Source organism: Callithrix jacchus, chromosome 3, assembly GCF_049354715.1.
Source record: "Callithrix jacchus isolate 240 chromosome 3, calJac240_pri, whole genome shotgun sequence".
Lineage (NCBI taxonomy): Eukaryota > Metazoa > Chordata > Mammalia > Primates > Cebidae > Callithrix > Callithrix jacchus.
In genome coordinates this window covers 95,278,015-95,300,646 of record NC_133504.1, presented here as the reverse complement: position 1 = coordinate 95,300,646, position 22,632 = coordinate 95,278,015, and the positions used below count along the sequence as shown (strand labels likewise).

Below are 22,632 nucleotides of genomic sequence, written 5' to 3'. Positions count from 1 at the left end.
CTTTCTTTTTTTATCCCCTAGCTCAGGCAGATCTATTAAGTCGAATTGCCACCATTTCCCAGAAAACAATCCACTCAATTAGAAGATTGATTTCTGGCCTTCCAGAGCCCAAAGGTGATACCAGTATATTTATATATTCAGGGTGTGTTAACATAGGCAGAATTGAAGAATGTGGGACAGGAGATAGGGGAAAAACACAGGAATGCACAATCCCAGCTTATTATTTCAGAAACTCAAGAAGTAATGGCAAAGGGACTAGGCAAAGGAAAACCATGCTAACTTCACAGAAAGATCTGTATTCATATTTAGCTGATATAACCTAAGTAGGCAATTTTACATATCTGAGACTGAATTTCCTCACTGTAAGTTTAGGATAAAAATGCTATGTATTTTAAAGATTGTTAATCTCTATATGAGATAAAATTAGAAAAAACCCAGCACAATACTTGATATGTAGTATATGCTCACTGAATTAAAACAGTTCTACTTTTTCTTTTCTCGGTTTAGGGTCTGTGTATTTCCTCAGTTCTGGTGAAGTCAGAAGTTAGGAAAAATAATAGTGCTGGAGTGTGTGGGGGAAGAAAGACCCCATACTCTCATAAGGCAAGTTGGCTTAGTCATAGTCTTACAATAATTATTTTTAGGCAGCTTTCATAATAGTTTCTAATTCATGCAATAATGCTGGATAGTTAGCATTAATGGCCTCATTCTAAAGATAAAGAAACTTATGCTTAATGAGTTTCAGTCTCTTGCTCAATGTGATAAAACCAGGAAGAGGAAGAGGTAGGATTTGGAGATCCCATGCCTGAGCATATGGTACCACAAATTTCCATCACCGATATATTTGTTTCTGGATTCGTTGTTAATATTTATTTCTTCCTTTTAACCTATAAGATCCATAAAGAAAGAGACAAAACTAATCGGTTTTTCCCATTGTATCTCTGGTGCCAAGGTCATTGCTGAATTCACAGTAGAAACCATGCATATTTGGTGCATATTAACTGAATGAAATGATAGAAGTGACAAGATCCACATCAATGTGGCTAAACCAGAAGGCTTCATTAACATACTGGAAGGTAACCAGAAGGTATCAGTCTACTAATTCCTAAGTCTCTCCTGCTTTAAACCATCTTATGTCCAAAACAATGCTAATTTGAAGGGAAGAGCCCACACAATTGGACAAATCTCTAGGTTATTCATATATTGCTAAGCACTCTAACTGCTTTCGCAAAGTTTAAAACATGTGAGAGAGAAGCTCTATATCCACCATCATCATCCCTCTACCCCAGAGACATAACTTATTAATGCAAAACTGAACCCATGTTGTTTCATTTTATCAAGAGATACGTTTATGATTTTTTTATCCCATTGCTGTTATACTAAACCCGATCTTAGGTTAACATCCACAACAAGAATAACTCATTTTTCTTAAGTAAAATTTTTTGAATTTTGCCTGTTTTCAGATATATTTTTTTCTACTTTTTTCTCCCTGTAATATTGAAGAGGATCAGGTTCATTAAGCTTGAAGAATACAGAGGAATTAACACAGATTTATAGTTTTCAGTGACAGAATTCTTGATTTATGACAAATCAGGGAAAGAAAATGAGCACTTGGCATGGCATAGATAGATTGGTAGTAAAACTATGTCCATAAATCATGCAAACAGATGAATGCCTATTGGGTAAAATATTTCAGCATCAATGGGCAATTTTCTATTTTCCTCTCACACAATTAATAGAACAAAGATCCTTCTTCAGAATCCACATGACTGATTTCGGGTAGAATATAATTTCCCTTTCAATATCCAATTGCTACTGAGTTGCCCTTGGCATTTTGCAGTGCAACAAAGTTGTATATGACCTTTTTGAGAGCTACTCAGCTACAGGGACCCCAAAATGTCAAGTGCAACTCAGCCGCTGTCAGAAATTTTCCACTTGCAATTCACTTGTACTTGAAATTGATCACATACAATGCAATTGAAATGCAAAAAGAGAAAAAAGACCTTGTAGAAATCCTCAGGAAAAATTATTCGTATCATTGTAAATGTGACAGGGTATAATGGTCTCTGTCTTCATTAGTAAATACGGTCAAGTGGATTGAAGTAGGTCTTAGATCAAGTGCCCTGGATCTTACTCCCTGGCTAGGTGAACTTGTCCAAACCATTTAGCTTGAGGACATGGTATGTATATCACAGGTGCTCTCAGAATAGTGGCATATTTATCATTCTTTGTAAGACTCGTGTTCCTGTTTTTCTCCTCTGACTCTCTGCCTCATTCTTTTCCATGTAGAGTGCTGGTGTAACTCTGTAAAGGAGAAATTGTTCTGACCTGTGTTCACACTGTCCATTGAAGAGGAGCAAGTCAGTTTGTGTAACCCAGGTGTTGTTGTTTGCTCTTTCTGTTATTCTTACAGTAGAACATCATGATCCCCTGGCTCCTTCACAGAAATACTGAGTGAAACCTGAGGGCTTTGCAGACCATCTGTTACCATGTTGACCTAATCATGACGAACTTTTCCAGCCTCATCTTCCAAGAATTCAATTCCTTTATAGTAGTGAAGTGGAAAGGAGGCAGTAATCAGCTGTGGTGTGAACTGACATTAAAGGATTTTCATTATACAAGACAATGAATGCAAATATTGTCAAGCACTTAGATTTTCATTCGACAGCTGGATGAATTCTGGTCATTTTCCACTTATGATGTTACTAAACTATTTGTTAAATGCATCTGTAGGAAGAAATTTAATTGAACTATAAAAGTAGTTCTTAAGTGGCAGTGATTTGCCTCTCAAAAGAGATTTGGCAGTGTCTGGAGACATTTTGATTGTCAGGACTAAGAACGGTATTAGTGGCATCTACTCGGCAGAGACCAAGACTGCTGCTATATGTCCTACAATGCACCAGACAGCCCTATAACAAAGAATTATCCACTCTCAAGTGTTAACAGTAGCACTGTTAAGAAACTCTTACCTAAATTATTTCCATTGTTAAGCCTGAGTTGACAAATACTTTAGAGAATGACTGTTTAAAGATGAAATCACAGATGCATCAAGCAACTGTATCAAACAGCTATCCACACCTACTATCTTTTTAGTCTCTTTAGATTTCTTGAATTCACTATATTTTCCACCAGGACTTAGAACGTGTGATTTTTTGTAATCCAAATAAGTAGCTATTCAGGAAAAATAAAATGCTTCCTGACATTAGAAATTTGGAAAAAGTCTCCTCTAACAGATACCAGCAGCACTGGGTAGTGAAATTCATGAGGATTATGAAGCCAGATGGAACTGAATTTGACTAAGACTGACACAGTTGTGTAACTTTGTGCAAATTATGTAACCTTGCTTCGCTTGTTTTGGTTTTGGTTTTAAAGAAATGGTAATACCTACTTCACAGGGTTTTCATGAGAGCTAAAACTATGTATGTACAGTGGCCTGCACAGGGTAGCATGTAGGAAATGGTAGCTGCTGTGATGGAAGGTATTCTGTAGGCGCAGAGGTGAAGGTAGACCTGGCATATCACACCAGTTAGGATGCTTTTGCCTCTTCCCTTTTGCATGGGTTTCATATGCCAACACATCGTCTTGCATGACTTTTCCAAAGTATGTATTAACTTCCAGTATTGAATACTATCTAGAACAAAGGGGCCAGCCCTATCCTTCTGGAATTTTCAATCTGTATTTATATAATTTTCAGAATGATAAGAATTAAACTGTTTGTTCGAAGTGAGCATAACCAAGTAGCTTATCTTTAAATTTATGGTAGAAAAAAATATTAATAGTACCAAGTTTTATCATCCTATGAAATATAACACAAGGCAAATCATGATCCCACTGCTACTTCTTGGGATAGCAACATTTCTTGATTGAGGAAGAGGAAGGGAAGTTATTTTTGATAATCACTCAGCATGAACCAAAAATTAAACTCATTATAGTTTGCAGAGTCTTCCATTGGCTGCCCAAACTACTTTTCTTTGAAACAAAAAAAAAATTTGCTCAGAACATTACTAGATTTATGTCCATACTTATACCATTTTCTTATTGAATACAAATGAGTAGTGAGAGAAGTAAAGAGATGATCCCAAATGAAGTCTCATGGAAGGAGACTAACCCCTTAGTCCAGTGCTATACAAGCAATACTTATTCAATGCATGCTGCCTCCTGCCAACAGGAGGGAGAAAGACTGCCCACCCACTGATGAGTGGAGACTTTACTAATAAATTCATTGCCATGGTCTCAAGCTATAATTAGAGCAAACTCCACAACCAATTGTCTTCACTCAGAATGTCTCACCTTCCTGGATTATAAACATTACTAGAATGTAAATACATGTGTTTGCATCAGAAAGAATACATATGCGAATGAAAACAGTTTGTGTTCTACTTTGGTAAAAATTAGGTCCCTTAGTAGTAGAAAAAAAAATTTATAGTGAGATTTCCCAAATCTTCCTTTAGGAGATGATTTCAATGATAGCACTTGTATCAAACAAGTGCTTCTATCAAACAAGGTTGTTACAACCTGAAAAGAAAATTAATGTTTTATCCTTTGGAAACTAAAGCACTTATTAATACCACCACTAAATTAGAATTGTTATGCCATTTTCCTTCATATAGCAATGTACTTTCCAACTTTCCATCTCTGCTTATCTGAATAGTAAGCCATAACACATATTAGTGACCTAATATATTCTGGCTGATCATTTACAGATTCTTCTTAAAATACAATGCCACAACTTCACCTACATATGTCTGCTATGCAGTAAACTACTTTCAGGTGAAAGATTTTTATACTATGTGGCGAGTGTGGTTGTCTCCTTGTGTCCACAACTTCTTGAATGTACCTGCTGAAATGTAATGGCCTATATTTGATAAGGTTTCTCAAATCTTAACAGTTTCTCAAACCTGTAACTATTGCTAGCATAATTAAATGGTGGTTTTCAACTGACTGGAGCATTCAGTCTCTCTCGGTCAGTTTTCAAAGAGGCTACCTACATACATCTTTCCTCTAAGCTTCAGATTAGTCAGTGTGACTGATTATAGGGTTAAAACATTGTTTCCTGTATTTGCTGGCTAGACAAAGGGGTTGTTTACACTGTGGTTGGTTGCTTGTTTTTTCCTTTATTGTGTCTTTGTGTGATTAGATTTAAACAGTATAAATTAGGAAACTGGGGAAACAAGGCAGAGAGAATAGAGAGCTACAAGGATTGAGTTATGATTCTGGCTCTTCTTGATGGTTTCTCATCCCTATCCTCTCTTATCAGTAGGCACTAATGGCACATTTGACCTTTGCTGAAATGAACACACCAAAATAGAGGACAATATGACAACTATGACTGTGTCTTATTTACCTTTGCATCCTCAGGACTTGCCTATGTAGTTAGCAACCAAATGATAGGTACTTTGGTGAAAAATAAAAACACTGCTACCACCCTGTACTGTATCATTCCCTGAAAGCCCAGAACACAATATAGATGTGTGTATTTTATTTTATATCAAATCTCTAGTTCCAAGCATTATCATCACTGATAGCTGTACAGCTCTAAATAACATTTCACTTGTCACATCTAATGGACAACCATCAATGGTCTTGTGGTTTATAATTCACATCATGAATGCTATTGTTATTGCATAGGTTTTTATCACTATAGCCACTTATGGAATAATTCAAAATAAGATTTATCAGATTTTCTAAGGGCAGCAATGGAAGGGTCACTTTGCTTGAAATAGACCACAAATTAGGTTGACATGAAGAATATACTCGCAGATGCAGCCTGGAAAGATGAATAGTGCAGGTAAACTATTTAAACTTCAACTTCTCAAAGGTGGCCAAATAGGAACAGCTCCAGAGCACAGTTCCCAGCGAGAGAGATGCAGAAGGCGAGTTATCTCTGCATTTCCAACCAAGGTACCAGTCAATAGGACTGGTTGGACAGTGGCTGCAGCCCAAGGAAGGCAAACCAGGGCAGGGCGGGGTACTGCCTCACCCAGGAAGTGCAGCTGACTGGAGGATCAGGGACTTTTCCCCTACTTCCCCGCACTTCAGTTCAGATACTGTACCTCTCCTATGGCCTCTGCAACTCACAGACCAGGATATCCCTATTGGGCTGAAAAGTGCCATGAGTTAACAGCACTGATCTCAGTAGCAGATCCAGCCAGTGCCACAGGTTGTCAGCACAGATCTGTGCAGACATTTTGACTAGCACCGAGAGTGACTATGGGATGGTGCTACCCACTCATAAGAAAAAGGGGGAGCTGAAAGCAGGGAGACAGGTGATAAGGCTGGGTGGGTCCCACCCTCACAAAGACCAGCAAACTGAAGCCCTCTCACTTGAGAGTTTTGCAGCCAGCACATCAATTTGAGCTTGACCCGGGACGATCAAATTCAGTGAGGTGAAGGGTGTCCACCATTGCTGAGGTGGGTCTAAACCTACCTGTGTAAACAAAAGCCAGAAGAAGTTTACACAGCAGGTGGATTGAGTCCATGACAGTCCAGCAGCGCCTCTGCAGGCAGATGAGGGACAGACTGCCTCCTCAAGTGGCTCCCTGACCCCTGTATTAGCAAAAAGATGCCTCATACAGGAGAGCTCTGGCTGACACCTGGCGGGTACCCTTCTTAGACGAAACTACCAGAGGTAAGATCAGGAAGCAATCCTTGCTGTTCTGCAAACCCCACAGGAGATTCCCAGGCAAGCAAGGTCTGGAGTGGACCTCCAGCAGTCCTACAGCAGAGGGACCTCACTGTTAGAAGGAAACCTAAATAACAAAAGGAAATAGCTTCAACATCAATAGAAAGATGTCCACTCAGAGACCCCATCTGAAATCACCAACTTCCAAGATAAAAGGTAGAGAAATCCACGAAGATGTGAAGAAACCAGTGCAAAAAAGGATGAAACTATCAAAGACCAAAACACCTCTCCTACTCCAAGGGATCATAACTCCTCACAAGCAAGGGAAGAAAAAAGGATGGAGAATGAGTTTGATGAATTGACAGAATCAGGCTTGAGAAGGTGGGTAATAACAAACTTCTCTGAGCTAAAGGAATGTATTCTAACCCAATGCAAAGAAATGAAAAACCTTGAAAAGGGGTTAGACAAAATGCTAACTAGAATAACCAGCTTAGAGAAGAACATAAATGACTTGACGGAGCTGAAAAATACAGCACAAGAACTTTGTGAAGCCTTCACAAGTTTCAATAGCCAAACGATCAAGCAGAAAAAAAGATATGAGATTGAAGATCAACTCAATGAAAAAAGGAAAAAGGCAAGGTTACAGAAGAGAGAGCAAAAAGAAATGAACAAAGCCTCCAAGAAATATGGGATTATGTGAAAAGACCTAATCTACACTTGATTGGTGTACCTGAATGTGATGGGGAGAATGAATCCAAGCTGCAAAACATTCTTCAGGGTACTATTCAGGAGAACTTCCCCAACCTAACAAGGCAGGACAACATTCAAGTCTGGGAAATACAGAGAACATCACAAAGATATTCCTCAAGAAGAGTAACCCCAAGGCACATAATCATCAAATTTACCCGGTTGAAATGAAGGAAAACACTGGGGTCTGTTGAGGAATGGGGGCCTAGGGCAGGGACATCAGGGGGTGGGAAGGTTGGGAAGGTTGGAGAGGGATAACGTTGGGATACATGCCTGATGTAAGTGACGGGAAATGGAGATAGCAAACCACCATGGCACGTGTGTACCTATGCAACAATATTGCAAGATCTGTACATGTACCCCAGAACTTAAACTACAATAAAAAAAAAAGAATTCAACTTCTCTTCCTCCTCTGCTCTTCTGCTAGTTCTGCTTGTTCTGTTTTGCAGAACATTTTGAATATTTAATAATATGCTAATTTTTCCATTCTGTGTCATATCCTAGAGAAAATTTTACAGAAGTCATTCTACCAATATTTTTTTAAATAAAAAGGGGTATTATTTGGGAAATTTATATTGTTTCAGATTATTTTAAACCTCAAAAATTGTTTTGTTTTGTCCGTGGACTTTTTATGTTTAAAGGTAGTGACAATAACTAATAATGCATTCATATTTCTTTCTTCTCAAATTTCAGTTTTAGGAGGAGAATAATAACATTTCACTGGGTCAGAGAGTCAGCAAAGTTGATATATATCCTAATTACTTTGATAGCATTTTTTAAGATTCATGAGATAAATTATTTAAGAATTCAAACACATAGGGAAAGGATTGTCTCAATATACAATAAAAAATTAGCACTGGTCTGTGACTTTAAACTTTCTAGTTTTTATGTTAGTCTAAGCCCCCAGGTTATGAATAATATTTTCCTCAAAACATAGCATTCTACTTAAATTCATACCTGCTTAAGAATTTTTCCCAGAACCTTTGAACCTGGAGTGACTTGGGAAAGAATTGATAATATCTTAGAATATTAGAGCCGAGTGAAATATTAAGCCCTAATTTTATTGGCAAGAAAATAAAGGCCAGAAGGCAGTTTGGGAGAAAGAGAGAAAAGCCCTTTTTCCATGTCACTCATGTGGTTGGTATGAAAAGAAAACTACTGCCCATCTTCTGTGCCAAACCGGCTAGCATTCTGTTATACAATTTTTTTATTACAGTACATTTAAAACAAATTCTTCTCTCACTCACAACTCTTGCTTTACAAAATAATGTACTTTTGTATATAAAATCCAAGTGACCCACAACCCTACACTCAGTTCTCACTCTGTTATGGATTTTATATCTACCTCTTGTAAAGGTGCTGTGGGGTGGCTGAACATGGTAAATATAAAGGACATAAAGCTTTTTAGAACAAAGGTTTTGCTAGTTGAAGTAATTTGAAATGTTTCCACTAATAGGAACTGTAAAAATAGAAAAATGAACAGATTCTGAAATTTTATATCTATTTATTTTTCCATAAGGCTAATCGAATATATGTCCTTGACAGATGTGTTTGCTTCAGTGATAATTTTGATGGGCCAGTGCTTTCTTCAGAAAATAAGATAAAATAGGTCTTTTCCTAAGTTGCCTCATATTTAAACATACCTCCCAAACTCAAAGTAATAGGAAGACAGTGTGTTTGACAATATGCTAATTGCTAGTTGTTTTCATGTTAGGAAGTGAGACTCATCTTTAGATGGGAGAAAGGGAACCTGGAGGTATGGGGGCAGCTTCAGGTAACTTAAAAGAGAATTCCAAGGGGGTAAAACAGGTAGAGAGGACTTTTAACTATGGGCATGACCTACTACATGACTGCTTTTAAAGTCCTGTTATCAGCATTTTCACAATCACCTGACTCATAGTACCATATGGCCTCATCCCAATTTTCTGCCCTTGACCCCAGCTGTTCCAAATATAAGCCCTGGTGAAACTTGACAGTAAATACATACACTCCTTGGAACTTCTTAATCTAGTAACTGAAAGAGAGCATTCACTGTTATTTCATAACAAATGCTCAGCCAAAAGGAGTGTTATCAGCAAAAAGGATTCCAGAAACATATAGGATCCAAAATGATTTGTAACAAATTAATACCAAAAAGCTGGAAAAATAATTTCACTTCCAAGTACTTTGTAGCTTCAAGCCTCAGCAGAATTTTAAAAACTTATCAATTAATGTAATTCTTATTTGAAGAATTTATTGTCTGAATGGATCTTTGGATTCAGGTCATTTCCCATATTAATGATGCCAGCTTTCAAGTCTGAAACACTCTCAGTTATATCTTCACAATATTGACAAAAAAGCACAGAGATTGCATGCTATTAAAATTTTTAAAGCATTGCATTTTAAAGACTTGTAACAACTAGCAAGTAGAAAAAAAATCAAGTACCTCTTATTTAATATCCTCACATATATTTTTACACTATATATTTCTCAATATATTTTATTTTAGGAAAAATGTAAGTAAGCCAACGAACCCAGAACTTGCTAGTTACTTATATTTAGCGTGTTTTCCAAGTACTAACTTGAAGCAGAAAACTGGTTTTCAACCAAAAATATTATTTTATGTGTATACTTTTATTCAAACCCATTAAACCTTGAAACATGTTTTGCCTCTTCTGTTTAAAAGAGCACAGTTAAACGGAGTACTGTTTGTCTTTACAGCATCTGGCAAATTGTATATGCTTAATAACTAATTGTTGATCTGATGGGGGCGCAGTTTTTATTTAAAAAAGAAGTCTCCAGGGTTAATCACAGATATGACCTTGGTCTTATATTGGTTTAAAGAATGTTAAAACCAAAGACAGAAATCTAGGGTAACTGTCGGGATACTTCTGCCAGTCAGTGGTCCCGCACCATCGAGCTAAAACACGTTCACTCCCACAGGCCTCATCTCAATTATCACAGGAAATTCTGCAGAATTGCTAAAAGGAACAAGAGATACAACTGTGTTGGAATTTTTCTAAGGTCCCTTTTAGTCCTCTCTCTGTGTCTCCCTCTTTACTTTTATAAGGGAATAGTTACGGAAGGGAAGAGGCAGTAGTGCTGTAAGGAACCAAGCAACAGACTGAAGTTCAAGGCTTGTGGCCTTAAATCATATCTCTGCTAACAACAGCTCTGAGATCATTGCAAAATTACTTAGACTTTTTACAAGCTAGTTACTTCCAACTCCCTCATCTATAAACATATGAGGTTGGAGTAAATCTCCAAAGCCGTTTCCAGTTCCCAAACCCTGTAATTCACACTGCCTATAAAAAATAAATGTTAACTCTGGGATGTTCATTTTTGAAAGTAAAGTATAAAGAGTTTGGACTTTTTATTAACAAATGCCAGAAGCTATATGGAACTTTGTGGGTGCTCAATAAATATTAAACAATCAATTTTATCTTTCATCTGCAAAAATGGGGTGAGTAATGCTGACTTGTCTCCCAGAATTTTGTGTGAGAAATAATAAATGAGAACAAAGCACTTTTCAGATAATGAAGTAATTTGAATAAGCTGTTTTAATAGGTCTGAGGTCTAGATAGATGGTGTAAGAATAAAGTGCCTTTTTTATTATTACATCTATGAAATACAATAGTCTTTTCATCTATTTAAGAAGAAACAGTCATTCTCCTTGCTTATCGTCAAAAGTCAGCATGGATAATTTCTGTGCAAATGGAATTTTTCATATGATTTTAACATTTATTGCTTTTAACAGAATGCAGCTTTTATTCTTACCTGATATCAAAATGGAATCATATCTTGATTTAAATAATTTAATGAGCCATTCCATCAACATTATACTACTGTGCTCAATGAAAATGCTTTCTGAAATGACTGATAAGCTGCACAAATGAGAAAACTGTAAATTTAATAATCTTCCTACTCAAAGATAACACAATTCAGGAACTGATACTCAGGAAAATGAGATATTGCATTCTGGCTTCCTGGAGACTTTACAGTATGGATTTTTTGAACACTTATGTTCAATAAATAATATGTTCTGTAATTTTTACAGTGTTTCAACAAAAGACAGCCAGAAGACAATCTGATGATGACAAGTTCCGTGGTCTTCCTAAAAAACAAGGTACTAACGCTAACTTCAGTCTATTTAGAAATCTCTAAGTAAAATATCGCAAGAGCTTATGAATACCGAATAAAGCTTCTAAGGACAAAAGTATTTAATTGTGTGCTTTATAAATTTTACTCTTAATCTCACACCATGTAATTTTGCTGTAATACAATTAATGCAAGAAAATTGTTTTAATTAACAATGGCATGAAATGGCCTTGTCAGAATGTCTGTGGTAATGTTGTTGATGTTATCTTGAGGACTCTAGAAAAGTCAAATAAGAAAAATTCTCCAAGATTCATCAGAGGCCATGTTTTCATAGACCTATAAGGGAAGCCTCTGGAACCTAACTTGGTAGGAGTGGTAAATCATTTGATTCCTCCAAAGAAAGGAGCTAGCATGAGTTTTCTGTGCTCTGCACTAAATGCCAATCAAAGACTGCATCCTTTTCAACTGTTCCCTTGCCTTCACCATTTGATCTAACATTTCTTGAACAATTATTTGTTATGCAGAGAAGAGCTGAAACTGTACCCACAGAACATCTTCCACAGACAGAATAAACTGCCTCCAGTTTTCCCTGAAATACTTGTCTTCTATTGAGAGATTCCAGCAGATTTTTTTTATTTTCTTTTTTTTGAGATGGAGTCTCGCCCTTGTTACCCAGGCTGGAGTGCAATGGCGCGATCTCGGCTCACCGCAACCTCCACCTCCTGGGTTCAGGCAATTCTCCTGCCTCAGCCTCCCAAGTAGCTGGGATTACAGGCACGCGCCACCATGCCCAGCTAATTTTTTGTATTTTTAGTAGAGACGGGGTTTCACCAAATTGACTAGAATGGTCTCGATCTCCTGACCTCATGATCCACCCGCCTTGGCTTCCCAAAGTGCTGGGATTACAGGCTTGAGCCACCGCGCCCAGCCAGATTATTTTTTATTATAATACTTTATCTGGCAATAAGGCCTTACTCAATATTCAAAAATGAAAAACATTAAAGGTGGCAGAGGTGGGGGTAACATTAGCTGCCCAGGATAATGAATGTGTATATACAGGCCCATCTTTGAAATAACTTCAGTCCAAACTAAGATTTCCTTGAAACTGGTGCCAGCAAATTGTTGAGAGAGATGTTGGAATAAAACCAGGAAATTATTTCACGACAACTACTAACCACTCCCAGTCCGGCTCCTTTTTCCTATTGTGAAGATGGCTAGGAATGGATTGCGCCAAATTCTAACAATCACTGAACTATTAAATACAGACCCTCGGCCGGGCGCGGTGGCTCAAGCCTGTAATCCCGGCACTTTGGGAGGCCGAGGCGAGTGGATCACGACGTCAAGATATCGAGACCATTCTGGTCAACATGGTGAAACACCATCTCTACTAAAGATACAAAAAATTAGCTGGGCATGGTGGCGCGTGCCTGTAATCCCAGCTACTCAGGAGGCTGAGGCAGGAGAATTGCCTAAACCCAGGAGGCGGAAGTTGCAGTGAGCCGAGATCGCGCCATTGTACTCCAGCCTGGGTAACAAGAGCGAAACTCCGTCTCAAAAAAAAAAAAAAACAAAAACAAAAACAAAATACAGACCCTCAATGGGCCTGCTCCCAATTGTTTGAAGAACATTAAGAATCATCCTTCAAACAAAGGTGTATTCTTAAATGAGTGATCCTCACCCATCACTTCAAGCAGTATCTTTCTCAACAGCAAAGTGGTACTTAGATCATTCTTCCGATTAATACATGGTGTTTGAATGCAACACATGATGAAGCTGAACTTCTATTCTCTCATGAAACACTTGAATACACTGCTTGCAAATCTATATGCAAAAAACTCTGTTTTCTCTTTTTAGTGATTTCATATTTAAGGAGGAAGATAGATCTTTAAGCCTACTATTATCCTCCCACTGTGCCTTTAGATCTCTCAAGAAATAAATGCAGAGCTCCATCTGAGATCATTGTACAATTAGGATTAGAACAGCTACTAAAGATTTAAATGAAGTAGATTAAGATTGTATCTACCTGGCCTCCCTGACATACCTCACAGAGCTTTGGAAAGAATAAAGAGAGGAGATGCTTTGGGCTTTTCGGGAGAAAAATCCCTGAAGTGTTTTTCTTATAAATTATTAAATTACTGTGGTTTTAATTAAATTATGTTAGAATTAAGGAGAAAGGGTAAAGAGGACCACAGGAGATGAAGGGAAGTGACGTATCAAGCATAATGAAGAGATCCTTGGAATGTTTAATCTTGTCATTTATCCTTCTGGTCATTCCACAGAGAGCAATGCAAGGAAGGGGTGCTAGTATCTGTTAAGCCTAGAAGAGCCCAGTCATTATTCTACTGTATGCATAGATAATTAGTACCCATCTGCATACAGAAAAGGGAGAAGAGAGAGTGGTAAAGGGAAACAAGATCCTAATTATGCAATATTTATTGATTACTATCTGTCCATATCTTGTTACCTAATGTGTATAATCAAGGTCAATTATCAATAGATTTTTAAAAATTTGTTGGGGACTCAGCTACTAACATTTTAATCATATATCATCTGTAATACTTTTTCTCCATGCATACTTAAATCCAACTTATTGATGATGTTTTTGATTAGTCATCTTAGAGCAGTTTCCTTAGATTCCTTTATTCTTGGACATCAGTAATGTACCAGAATGGAATAGAATATTGTTTTATTTGTAAGGACTAAGGGAACATCAATTTTTATGAAATGTTTCTTTAAAAGCCTTCCTGATGACTAGAAGATACAGGGAAATCAGCATTTAGCATGAGAAAGAGATAATTAGGAATAATTTGGAATATTTTGAAATAAAAAAATTAAGTACATAAGTACCTAAAAAGGCTGATTCCATCCAAACATATTTCTCTAAACCATTGCAGATATGATCATTCAGTCCATGGAACATACTAGGCAAGGAAAACTGCTTATTACCTAATTAATAAATATTCTTTAAATATCCTGGGATTTCATGGTGTACTAGAAAAAGCAGTACGTATTTCACCAGTGATAATCTCTTTATTTGTAGAAAGAAATAAAAATGGTCTTTTATATAATGTTTGTCAGAGACAAGAGTTTCTAAAGGGACTGGACAAGTTCTTTAAAAAAGGTAAAAAGGAATTATTATTTAATTCTTCCTCTATATGTTGGAGGGAAAAGGGATTATGAGAGCCAACTACTTTCTCATTGAAAGTATCAGCATTTCAAGTGCACTAAGTTTAAGACTGCCAAGAGATTGCCAGGAAGTTACAATATTGCTAAGTCAAGGAATTTTCCTAAGGAAGAAAAAAATAATTAATTGGCACCATTTCCATGGAAACTCAACAGATTTCTTCAACTTAGTTTTCACATCTTTAAAAAATGTAAGAAAAATGCTGAGGACTTTGGATCACAGATAAAATTTTCCATCAAAACAGTTTTAAAGTCATTTTTCCCAGTTTGGATTTGAAATTAGAATACGCTAAGGAGTGTTATCATAGATGAATAAGCTGCCACTGCATTTCCATCCCCCTTCTCAAATTTGAGCTTTATAGAGCAGTCAAAGGTTTGTTCTTCAATATTACAAGCCAGAGAACTGCATTTTGTCAGTGTGTTTGGGGTTGATCAAGATTTTGAAGTCTGGGTTATGTTATCCAAGCTCACAGAGGACTGATTCATACCCCCAATTCCAATCATTACACCTATAATAAGGGAAGATTGCTTTCCAGTGACTAGATTGCTTGCATTATTTGGTTTCTGCCAGATAATAAAGTTTCTATAAAATGTGCTTAGTGCTTAGAAGACTTCTAAGTAAACATGATCAAGTCAAAGAGTGTTGGAAGAATGTAAGGGCCCTTATTCAAAGATGGAGATACTGGCTAATTTTCTCTGTTTTCCAAAATCATATATAATCTAGGGTCAAGTTTGTTCACAGCTTGGACTGTACAGAAGGGCCTTTTCTATCTATATCAAGATCATCCCCATCTTACTAACATAGTCTTACGTTGGATATTATACTTGGCTGGTCCTGGGACTCTCAAGTAAAGCTCTAGAATGGAGGGATGGGAAGGTCAGGAAGGTCAAGAAGGTCAAAGTTCAAGCATTCTTAACAAACTGCCTCCCTGTGATCATGGATTACATTCACAGATCTCCTCAGTCATATAGTTAGATGAACCTCATCCAGGGTGTGTTGTTGCTTTCACTCTTAGAGGGCAAACTGTTAGAGTGGGCAGCTAGGCAGACACGAGCAGGGCATGAGAGGGCCGCCCACCCAGGACCACCAGGTGATGGTCAGGCAGTTTTTAAACTGCCTCTTTAAAACCATAATTGGTCACAGACAATGGCAGTGAAATGCAGTCTCTTAATAGAAAACACCTGAAGCTGGTGATCAGCAGCTTCCCAACAGGATATCAGGAGTTGGGCAAGTTATCTCGAGTATGTGCACTAAGAGGCAAAATGGAGGGGTTTAACTGGTATATAACTTTTCTCTAGGAATGCTCAACTGGTAAGGGAGAAAAACACCGAAATAAGCATACGCACAACTTCAGTAAACATACTGTACACACAGCTCCTCCCAGGTGCTGGCGGGCCACTGTGTTTGCAGACAGCCTGCCCCAAAGAAAAAATCAAGGGACGAGAGACACAAACCCCAGAACCATACCAATGTATAAAACTCCATGTCAAGCATTGAGCAATGCACTTGGATCTCTCAAGTTGTCCATTTGGCCCTCTTCCAAGTGTACCTTACTTTCTTTCATTCCTGCTCTAAAACTTTTTAATAAACTTTCAATACTACTCTATCTAAAACTTGCCTTGGTCTCTCCTCTGCCTTATGCCCCTTAGCCAAATTCTTGCCTCCAAGGAGGCAAGAATCAAGTTGCTGCAGATCTATATGGATTAGCTGCTGGGAACAAAACCGCTTCTTTAAAGGGTTAGGTTCATGGGTAGGAGGAGCATACCACCCTAACCAACTGCCTATACAGGTCACTTCCAACTGTAGATGAGCATAGGAATTATTTACAGAGCTTTTGAACTTTGGTTGCCTAATCCCTACCTTAGATATGGATTAAAAGTCAAATAGACGAGATAGTAATCATCAATAATCTCAAAATCAACATGTAAAAAACAAAATCCCACTAGAGAAACTATGTTTCAGAGATAACATGGGGTCAAATTTAGCCCGAAATTAATTGTATTTTAATAATAACCCACACAATATAATTTAAATTTTTTGCCAGCATTTAAGAACATGGTTCCTGAAAAGCTCAAATTTCCAACCATTCTCTACTATATAAACGTATAATTTACAACAAATGACTATTGCCATTTATTATCATGCCGTCCATGTTGCTTTGGGACACATTTCTCTAAGGTCATAATTCTATCAAAAGTGAGAAAATAAAAGGTATATCAAGAGAGTCATATTATGAAGAAAAAAATGAAATAACATTTATTGTTACTAATGAAAACTATTCAAATGTATTTAATAAGTAGGTACTAAATCTTATTTGCTCAGTAATTTTATCTGCATGGCCCCTACAGGCTTATGAGTTTGTAACCTCTAGTAGAGTCCCTGCCCACCAATTCCTCACTCCAGACTATAAAATCATTACTGGCTGGTCTTGCGTGGGAAAGAGACGGTCAGGCATCATACCCTTTCTGTGTTCTCTAAGTTTCCATTGCTGTAGCACTTTGATAAATGTTAAATAATAAAATTGTCTAGAAGCAGGAGACCTGGAAAAATGGGGAAGATATTACCCTTACATGGGGAAAAGAGAAAGATAATCTCTGAGGTACTTTCATCAGGCTGTTTTTGCCAGTACTGGATATATTAAACAGAAAAGAGGGAAAATTGTCAAAATGTGGTCATCTGTATGCCATAAAAGAATAATGGTATCAGTTCCCTTTCCAGTATACTTACATTTCCATTTCTCATATTGCTCACAAAAGTTTTTTGTTGTTGTTAAAGGCATATCTTGAAACTTTTGTGCAATTGCTCATTTTTTGTCTAAAATAATCAATATGTTACCAACCCACAGTGTTGTCTCTCAGAAATGAAGTCAAAGCACACGCAGGAGAGATGAAATTCTTAATAATAGGGAGAATAAAGACTGGAAAATAAACTTACTGGAAACTAGAACTAATGCAAATTAATTCTAAGGTTGAGAAAAGTTAATTGAGACAAATTAAAAAATCAGTACTGTCTATGAAACAAAGCAGTCCTTTGTTCATAACAGAAGGTAGAAAGATACTTATCAGTCCCTTACCCCCTGACCCCAGCTACCTCTCTGCTACACAAATGTTAATTTTTGCAAGTGCTCTGTGTCCCAGCTCTGGTCTTTCTGTATACATGCAGAAAATAATCCTTCCAGTTGAAAGTGGGGGGTAAGGGATTAATGCTACATTTGGCTGGTCCTGGGACTCTCAAGTAAAGCTATACAATGGAGGGATGGGAAGACCAAGAAGTCTGTTAGAAAGTTATGCACAGATTTAGATACATAGTGCCAGGGAATCATATCCCACCTCTATGTGACGGCAGCTGCATTAAACAAAACCCTGCTAAATCCTGGGATCTTGAGTTGTGAACTGCACCTATTAAAGTTCTCTGCAGTCCTAGGACTGAGAACAAAATTTGACCTGAACACAAGGAAAGAACCAAAGGACATATAAACACCAAAAGTTTTGGTGAACAAGGATTCTGTAGATGTATTCTCTTTTAAGAAGGATTAAAGATGAGAACAAACAAATTATATGAGAAGTTCATAAACTAAAACTACTCCAGAAGAAGGGAAGGAAAATTTCTTTGTTAAGACTCAGGAGAATTATACTTCCGTTAATAATTATTTAATGAGTAAAGTTGCCAGATATCTTCCCAGAAAGCACCAAGTTATCAACATGGAGCTAATGGGAAATACACACATGCACATGCATGTACATGTACATACACAAAGGACTTTTTAGTTAACAATTCATAACTGCTTAAATCTGAAGCTTTTCATAAACATTTTAACTTTTTCAAAAGTTCTAAGGCAATAACTATAAAGAAGTATGTGTTTATTTGAATTTTCATTTATTTAATTTCAGCTAATGTATCCCCCTTTCAGGTTCAGTACTAGGCAGTTGGTAACAAAATTCAGGGGCCAAAAAATAAAAACCGGTCAGAAAATTTTGAACTCCTAAACAAACGGAAAATATAGAGAGGAAATAGCAGCAGAAAGTCATGGGTCAAGGACAGGCTGAGATGAATAGCAAAATAGATGAAAGACACTTTAGATGAAATAACAGAATGAGATTAAACATGTGACATGAAGAAAAGGTATGACAAGAGGAAGAATTATAAAAATGAACTAGGAAGCTAAAGTTTCAACAGCAAATTTAAATACACGTTAGTCACAGAAAAAAGGGACTAATGCTAGGTGAAAATAAATCAGTGAAGTGGGGAACACATTGAGGAAGGGTTTGTTCTTAGCAGATGGAAAGACGAAAACAGTAAGAAGATGTGGAGAACAGAGACATAAGTCAAGTAGGCAGGCTTTTTAAAACTAGAATAGAAAATACAATCAATGGCTTTATTAAGCTAATCTTTGGAGAAGTGGGAAGTTGGAGAATGAATAATGCAGACTGAGTGGGCTCACTATGAGACAGGAAAAAGGAAGGAAAGTTGCTCATGTGTAAAAGCACTTTAGCAAATCTTTTGGATTATAAAGAAAAAGAAACAATCTTAAAGTACTAAGCAAGTATTTTAAACTAGATTTCCTACTAAAATAAATCAAAATCCATTTAAAAAATAAGAGAATCTATGTGAAACAAACTTGAGATAACTGACTATCAAGTTTATTTGAGAGAAGACTGCAACCTAAGAAAGTTTATATTTAGTCAGGCATTTTGTTCGGGTAAGAAGAAAATAAATATAATAATTTTTAGATATACAAGGTTTTGGAAAAGATAGCTATTCTGTCATAATGAAAGTATTACCCAAACATATTCTAACTAACGAGGAATTAAACAGAATAAAAAGCTTTAAAGAATTATGGTATTAAAAGTATGGGGGTAAGCTTAAATATTCTAAATTTATTTATAAGCCATGAATGTAAAATATTGGTGATAAAGAAAAAATATGTAATCTAACATAAATATTGCTAATATAGTAGCAGTAATCTGGTTATGATGATAAAATAATATAAAAATATCTAGGAACTAGAAAAAAAACCCTGTCCTTTCATTCATGACTTTATTAATAAACAAAAAAGAAAAGAAATCTGAAAGTTTAAAAAGTAAACACTACTTTCAAATTCCTTCATATATATACACACACAAATACATATATATGTATACTCATTATGACCTCATACAAAACAAGATTATGTATAACAGCAGTCATCACAATAAATTCCTATCAGCTAAAACATTCTCACAGAGCAGTAATGGTCTTTGAGGACAAATGGTGCTGTGTTAATCATCTGCATAACAAGAGTTCATTAAAACCTCATAGCTATATTATGAGATGGATACTATTTTTCCTTTTTAAAATGGATTGATTATTTGTAAACAAGCAAAGAGCTAATAAATGGTAGAGGTGAAATTTGAACTCAATTCTGTTTTACTCTGAAGGCCAACCTTACAATCAGCTTCTGTATTATTTTAGGTAATCATATTAACAACTCTCATTACAACTAACACAAGCCTGAAACATGACAAGGCACATTACTCGTATTAGCTCCTTTAACTCTTGCAACAACTCTTTAAGAAGGTGATTATTTACCTTCATTTTATAGCAAACAAACTGGAGTTTACAAAAACGGAATGAGAAAGAGCTTTGAGACCTCATATACCTGGCTCCAAATATCATGTTATACAATCTCCCTCATAAAAAGATATAGACTCAAATGTGAACAAAAGACTATAGAGGCAAAAAACTCCACCTCTATCTTCTTAGGGTACCAGCCAGGACTGAGAATTAAATTGATGTAAAATAGATTAACCAGAGAAAAGCATAATAGTTTTACACGGCAGTGGAGCCCTCATAGAAAATGAAGACCCAAAGAAGCAGTTAGCCAGTTATTTAGTTATTGAATTAGACAGGGAAAAGTAAACTGGGAAAATGGGAGACTTAAAAGATAAGAGTTATTTTAACTAGGTCTGTACAGAATTAGTCTCAACTTATCCTCTTTGGAGATAAGAATATTGCTTTTCCTTCTTGTATAGAGTGATGTCTTTCACATGGAAATTTAGTCTTCTGCTTTTGGGAAACAACTGAAGGTCAGAATGATCTTCTTGCACCTGCTGCTTTTCAATTTAAATAGTTAATGTGTCAGAGTAGTACATTTTTAACTCCTTCAAGCTAAAATAAGACTATATTCTGCTTTAAAAAGATACATCCCCCAAAATACTAAGGATTAATAAAATTAATCCTTTATTAATCATGGTTAATAAAATTATGTCAAGTGATAAAAATTTAAAATATCACTAGACTAATGACCAAGGAATGTTTGTATACAGTTTTAATTCAAAAGATAACAATGATAAGTTTTGTCAGTGAGTTATTTCTAATTCAAATAAAAGAGAATTTTTATATGAGTCATCTCATGGAATAGAAATATTAGTGTATTGTACTTATTTTATTTTTTAAAAACATGATTTCAGTTGATGAAAAAGAATTATTGTTCAACTATTCATAATTTTTTAAATCTTACAAAGTAAGAAAGACAATAATTTCTCAACATTATCAGAAATATCTTGTTAATTCCTGTTAGGGATAGGAAAAAGATAAGGATACCCATTATCAACATTTTTACTTACAATTATTCTGGAAGTTTCTAGCAACTGCAATAACATGCATCAAAAATAAAACGTGTAATTATTGTGAAGAAGATACTTTCTCCATTAGTTTTAGATATACACATATAACAGAAAACTCGGAAAAATCAACTATAAGACTCTTAAAAATTATTTCAACTAGCTGGATATAATTGATAAATAATTCACTTTTATATATGAGAATATTAGTTTGGTGACATCATGAAAGAAAAGAACTTATTCACTGTAAATTCAAAACCTACACAAAAGGTACCTATTAAAAAGATAGAATAATGCTATTTTCCTAATGGGAGATTAAATACTCTCAACTCTTTCTATAATAACTTATACATTTAAGGGAATCCCAATTATTTTGATAGGATATTTTTCCTTTAGGGAAAGAGATGACAGTTTAAAAGAATGTTTCTAAATTTATATAGAAGATAATTAAGAAGAGCTGAAAGGTAATCAAGGTAATCACTTGGGGGGAAAAGAAAAGATTAGGGCAGAACTGGTGGCCATATGTAATATTAAAGTCTGTTATTCAATGCTTTAAGCTGCAGCACCCAGTGTGATAATAACACAAGAATCACTGGCAATGAAAGGTTTAGTTTATAAAACTATTATAAAGTTTGTGTACTTCTTTGAATTGGATAATGCAAAATATTATCAAAAGTGAAACAGTACAAACACTCCCTCATCCTACTGGTGAGAGTGTATATAACAACACGTTCCAGGAAAGAGATTGGCTCTAAGTATACGTCAATAGCTTTAAAAGATATCATACTCAAAAATTATATTTTTATGAGTCTATGCCAACCAAATAAATAATGCAGCCAGTGATTCACATAAAAGGCTTATAAGCTCCAACAACATATACTTGTGGAGAAAAATGGAAACAATAAAAAAATCCCATAGTAGGAGAATAATTAAATACTTTATCGAATATACAAATTTTAGAATGTAATACCCCCTTTAAAAACCATTTTTTGAAGAATACTTAATGGTATGGAAAGATTCTTAGGCAACATGACTAAGAGAAAAGAGCAGGAACTATATCAGCATAATCCTAATTCAGGAAAAAAGGAAAGAAACAGATACTTAAAAAGGAGAACCACCAAGACATTTATAGTACCTTACCGAGTACCAGCTCGGTCGGTAGACCCCCACCCAGGTGGTGCTGAAGGTATTGAGAGGCAGATACCCAGACAGAACAGAGTGGATCTATCCGGGGGACCAACAGCCTGCAAACTGAGAGGCTGACAGCTTTCCAGGCTGAAAGCCCTGAGCAGATTCTCATCCACATATTTATTTGCTCTTAGACAGTGATTCTTATCAATACACAAGTGTTCTATATTTACTCATAACTCAAGAATATACCAAGTAGACAACTGTTACCT

At 36.1% G+C, this 22,632-nt stretch overlaps 1 protein-coding gene across 3 annotated transcripts in view; it reads left to right on the top strand.

The window, feature by feature from the left end:
* BANK1 (B cell scaffold protein with ankyrin repeats 1) overlaps positions 1 to 22,632 on the top strand; it is a 634,941-nt gene that overhangs the window by 593,556 nt on the left and 18,753 nt on the right. For all 3 annotated transcript variants that reach the window (XM_054253119.2, XM_002745525.7, XM_008992921.5), the window contains one exon: positions 11,406 to 11,474. In XM_054253119.2, the coding sequence (XP_054109094.1) occupies positions 11,406 to 11,474 (69 nt within the window). The remainder of the gene's footprint in view (positions 1 to 11,405; positions 11,475 to 22,632) is intronic.